The sequence below is a fragment of the Acanthisitta chloris genome, unplaced genomic scaffold (genome assembly GCF_000695815.1).
Source record: "Acanthisitta chloris isolate BGI_N310 unplaced genomic scaffold, ASM69581v1 scaffold564, whole genome shotgun sequence".
NCBI lineage: Eukaryota > Metazoa > Chordata > Aves > Passeriformes > Acanthisittidae > Acanthisitta > Acanthisitta chloris.
In genome coordinates, this window is record NW_008670724.1 from 38,751 (window position 1) to 44,440 (window position 5,690).

The window sequence follows — 5,690 nt, forward strand, 5'->3', positions numbered from 1 at the left end:
CCTAGGTAAAGTCAATCACTCAATCTCTTAAATGGATTTTCTTTTTCAAACTGGACAATTCAGAACCATGTTTGCAAAGACAGCCTGGGCATAAACGCTAACTGAAATCTAAGTTCATTGCCACACAAGCAAACTAATGGTGCTACAAAGGAGACAAAGGGCAACAAATTAAATAGCATTAAGAAAGTGACCAGGAGTGAGAAAAACCCATAGTGCACAAAATCTCCCTCTCTCCAGTCTACAGAGAAGCGAGGTCCAAGCACCTGTGGAACTCAGAGGTGTCAAAATGCAATGAATGGGACTCCAAGCAGTGTCAAGTTCAACAAAGCTTTGCTGAAGGTTGCAATGCTTCATCGACTCAGCGTTTGAGGCACAAGCCTCACTTTGGGAACCTCCCCACCACCTGACAGGCAATATGAGTGAATGCCATGGCCACTGATTAATGAGAACTAAAGGGGCCAAAAGCCATTCTGGGTAAAACCAGTGTAAATCCTGCATAAAATATCAAAATCAGTGAGAGTGATGCCAGATTTGCACCAAGCACCACAAATTGCCCTTCTCTTTCAAAACACAATTTTGAATCTTCCTAGAGGACAAAGACCTGGAGGAAGGTCCTGAATGTTGAGCTTTCCTTGGCTGTGCTCTCTTTTCTTGCTTGCTCAGAAAGCCTCAATGACTCTGTTATATTCAATTTCCATCATTAAAACCTTTCATAGTAGCCTCAGCATGAGTAACACACCTCCAAAGTGAAACTGCAGGCTCAGGCCCTGACAGGCAACCCAGAGCCACAGCATGGATGAGCTGGGGGTGCACTGAGATGGGCTTTGAACATGCTATGTGCTCCATCAGAGGTGGATGATCCGTGACCAAACGGCCGGTGAACACACCCCTGTGTTTGTCTTCTCCTGCCAGAGGTCACACACAACTCAGACCACTACAGACCTGCATTTTACAATTTCAATCAGATAATGGCTGAGATGCTCAGAATAAATCTCCAGGTCTGAGAGCATGCCAAGCCACCTGTGGCCACAGGAAAAGCATATCCTGGCAACTTTTAAACTAATTTCCCAGATCTTGCTGTACAAATGAAGTGAGAGATTTACTTCAGCATTTGCACTAGGAGATGTAATGAGCAGATTCATTTGGGGGCAATTTCTGTGTTTAACAAGTTAATCCTTTCAGCTCTTCGAGATGGTCAGATCAGCCAGTTTTAAAAAGCCTCAGAATGCATTTCTGCATGCTCTGAATGGGAACACCCTTTGGGAGGATGACACAGGTACAATGGGGGTCATGCTGGAGCCTGCAAGTCCCAAAAGCCTGTCCAGCACTGATGACATGGGAAGTATGAAAGCCTCCAGAGTCCTGGGAGTGTTTGGAGAGAAGAGCTTGATACATCCCTCTCCAGGAGAGCTGAATCTGCCTGAGTAGACAGGCACATTCAGGAATACCTCCTGATATTCCCCAGGAGGTACTGAAGTGGATGTAGTGATCAGCAAGGAGATCAAAAGCAACAAGTGCCACCATCAAAGACCCACTTTTCCTGGCACCACCTGCAGGTCCAGAAGGATATTGTCTGTCCCACTATCATTCTGTTTTTAACAAGCCACATACACTGACATTTACTCAGAGCTGCTCTACCCAACCAAATGCTCTTCTGTGTCAGGTAACAGTAAAAGACTCCAAAACGATTCGCTGATGGTTCAAGGCAAACATGCCTAATGAGAACTACATTATAGGAAGGTACAAAGCTTTCTAGTCACTGGCAGCTAAGAGCATGAAATTCAGCGAGTTATTACAACCATGCAGCTTGCACTGGTCTTAACAGGCTCAAAACCAGAGTCTTCAGAACACCACTGCTGCTGTTTCCTGACCCAAGCCATAGAGCCACTGCAACTCCATTAGAGCCATTGCCTCAAGACAAGAAAGGCAGGTGCTGTCAGACACTGCGTGACTTGATCGGAGAACGCAAGCAGCACAACTTCCGGTAGAAAGCGATTTCAGCTGGAACAGGAATATGGCCAGGACCACTGCCAAAATGCTTCAGCACCTGACACAAGTGGATTTGTCTTGTTTGCACTAGCAGTGTTCAACCCTGCTCTCCATGGACCCATCATCAGCATTAGTCAAAGATGGAGCACTGATAGACAAGGCTAACCAGTGATGAAATCCAACATGGAGCTCACAATGATGACTTAACATTCCAACTGTTCCCAACAGTGAGAAGACATCCAATCCTCTATCTTCCCCAAATACACTTCCCTTCCTTCCCCAGTAACTGATGGGCAGGGCCTGTATAAAGTGCAGTACATCTGCTGTAGAGGGTTTGATTTGCTGTCCTCCCGTTATTAAAGTATATCCACAGACCCAAGACATGGATTGATGTGAAGAGCCACAGTGAAGTCAGTGTGACTACACACAAGGACATTATATCATAAGCATGTCTATTATTTATAATGAAATTAAGCTGGCCAAGATAATTAATGCTATTAATATCTGCACAATGATGAGCACAGTATGACTAGATAAATAGGTGGAATTACTTCTTATCTGAAATATCCTCCCATTTGACTAGTAGGGTGAACCCAAATACAAACAGAGAGGATAAACAATTTGGTATGAAGTGTTACTGTTGTTTTTAATTATTGTAATACCTATATATCAGGTGCTGAAGAGGCAGCACTACTTGTGTTAGAGTCTGGGTGCTTTGACAATACAGTCCATGCTGCAGCTTTCTGGTAATGTTTTAACACTAAATGGCTTGGGGGAAGGGAGAACTGAGGTAAATTGAGACATTTTCACACCGCAGATTTGGCACATTCTTTCACCAAGCAAAAACATTCAGACAAACTCTATAGTATCTGGCAGGACACTGCAACTCAACACACCAGGCTCCACTGCCTCTTACCATGCCTGTCGAATACAATAGTACAGACTCCAACTGAGCACAATAGGGCACAAAAAGAAGAGAAACAGTGACTTAAGGGCAGAGCTTCATCATGAACTTCAGCCTCTTTTATCGTCATCAACAGAAGGCACAATTTTAACTGAACTCCTAGGAAGGAGGAGGAGGAGGTGGAATTTAATTTGCCTTCCTATGAGAAACTGAGAGCAGAACACTTCCACTTGACCTCTTTAACCTCCTAATCTCTCAGGACATTCACTGTGTACGACAATACCAAGGCAAATGGATCTATGGATTCACTGTATTTCCTAAAGAGATGCTCACAACAATGGAAGTGTTTTCCAGACACACATCCACATTTATTGGAACAATGGATTTGGAAGGAGTTGGTGTAAAAATCCAGTATATGCAAACCCCTTTAGCTGTTTAGTTCAGAAGTACCAGAGTGACTAAGTTCTGCCTCAGATAAAAATCAAATATTGCTCTAAGTAATTTTCCATCTTTGCATCTTACAGTTTCAAATTAAATCATCTTGAAAGGAGCCATTTGTGCCTTTTTTTTTTAAGAGAAAACTAAATTCCTATTTAAAACCACTCAGAAAACAGAGAAAATAGGATGCAATTTACACTACAGAAACTCCATTTTAAAATCTTTTAAGGAAAACACACAAACCCATAAATAGCTGAGAGATTAAGTCTGTAAACACAAATCAGTGATCCAATTTTTACCTGCAGTATGGGCTAAGCCCTGCAGTACAGACAGAAGACTCTGTAGAAGCACTCACTATTCAACAAACCCTGGAACATGCAGGTCAGCACTGAGTATTAAAAGGCCCAGAATTTTTTAAGCTTTCATACTGGGTTTCTCCATGTATCTCTTTTTTTTCCCCTCCTAATTTAAAAACAGTCGATATCTTAACATCAGGGTAATGTCATTGGTGTGTGCTTCTTAGAAACCATTACTGTGCAGCTCTTGTTTCCTAGTCTGTTTATCTTCAAACTTATACTTAGAAGTACATTGTAACAGGGTGAGCTGGTCCCAGGTTTATTTTTAATCCGGAGATACTGTCACAAACTATGTTTGTGTGTCACAGAATGTGAAAACTAACACTAGATGCCAAGAAAGCTTAAGCACTACCAGTTACCAACAAGCTGATAGCATTAGGTTGCTGGGTGATTATAGCTGCTGGTAACTTTGAACACAGGCATGATTTAAAGTGAAAAATAAAACTATTGGGAAAAAAAAATCTCATTTATCTCCCCAAGAAAATAAGTTACACTCTAAATTTGAAACAGCATGCTGGGAAACAAAGACAGGGTTGTACCAAAAAAAGGAGAGCGCACTGAAAAGAGTATTATTAAGTGATTTACCTTGGCAACAGCTTTGCTTTCAGAATTATTGTTGGAATCCTTAATGCCGTTTAATGAATCTCTTCTCTGTGGGCAAGGCTTCTTTTTGCGCGGTCTGCCTTTAAGATTTGGCGCTGAAAATTAATGGAGAACAATTTGAGCACATTGTTTTATCCTGGATTCTTAACAGCTGAAAGCATAATAAATAATTCCACTCGAATCAGTCACAGAAATGTACACATCTGTCTATCATAAATGCTTGTCAGAAGATTCCCATCCTCCATGGGTTACATCCTGACACACTATACATTTCTATAGAATATCCCCCCAAGGCTAATCTATTCTACTTGCACATAACTAATTAATATAAAGTCAAACACTGGTCTCCAAAGGACTTGGAGAGAAAGCACAAATATTTCTCCATGGTACAAAAAACTGAACAAAATTGAATATTAATAGGTAACTTTGCATTAATCACCCCGCTGCCTTTATTATTTCTAATCTTCCAGCAAGAGTACTACTATTTCCAACTTTGGGAAATATCTGGCTTTGGAAATGTTCTGAAATATTGAAATTCCTCACAGCTCCAAGAAATGTTTATATATCCTGTCATTCTTGTCAAAGTTCTTCTAAAAAAGTTTCAGAAAAAAATAAAAAAATTACCCCTGAGTCCTGAAATGGATCAAAAAAACCCCTTAACAACTAGTTCTAGAAGTTGACAAGTACTGAAATAAGTGATTGATTGTTTCATAAGGGTTACATACCACACATACAAATTAACATGAATCACTTTCAGTTTTGTCCAATTCCTAACATAAACCAGCTCTGAAATAACACAGTGACTAAACCCCAACCGTGCTGAGCCATACGAGGAATGGGATATAGATCATCATAAAAAATACCACGCTCATCTTTCAATAGTGGCATTAGGATACAAATTATGGTCATATATAGAAATAATAGATGAAGCAGATGTTTGCTCATTATTACGTGTCCTCTCTGCTTTCAGACTTAAAAATCACCCTCCGACTACTATGGCAACATTTAAAATGATAAACAATCATTAACTAATGACTGCACTGAATAAGATAATTTCCTTTAAACCTTTAATTTCTAGGTAACCATTGTTTTCATTACTTAAAGGGATGATTAGAACAATGTCAGAAATCTAAACATCACAAACCTCTTGAGTGTCTTCTAATTGTTTCTAATCTTACATTTGTCACAGCATAAGCCAGTGGTTTCAGGACATTTTACATTCTAATTAGTTTGCAAACACAATAAAGGGTGCTAATTTGATTTTATAGTTTGAGTAACACTGTCATATTTGATCTGTTCAGAGAAAAAGAAAAGCTGTGGGTTTAAAATCAGAAGTCACATCCTTTTTTCTTCCCCCAACACTGGCACATGGTAAAAATATATAGATATGTGTGTATATA

The 5,690-nt window shown here is 40.2% G+C and overlaps 1 protein-coding gene across 1 annotated transcript in view; it reads right to left on the reverse strand.

Annotated features, from left to right (window-relative positions):
- ARID5B (AT rich interactive domain 5B (MRF1-like)) overlaps positions 1-4,385 on the reverse strand; it is a gene marked incomplete at its 5' end in the record, with an annotated part of 35,772 nt that extends 31,387 nt beyond the window's left edge. Inside the window, one exon of the mRNA XM_009073758.1 lies at positions 4,273-4,385. Within this exon, the coding sequence (XP_009072006.1) occupies positions 4,273-4,385 (113 nt within the window). The remainder of the gene's footprint in view (positions 1-4,272) is intronic.
- Between the last annotated feature and the right edge of the window lie 1,305 nt (positions 4,386-5,690).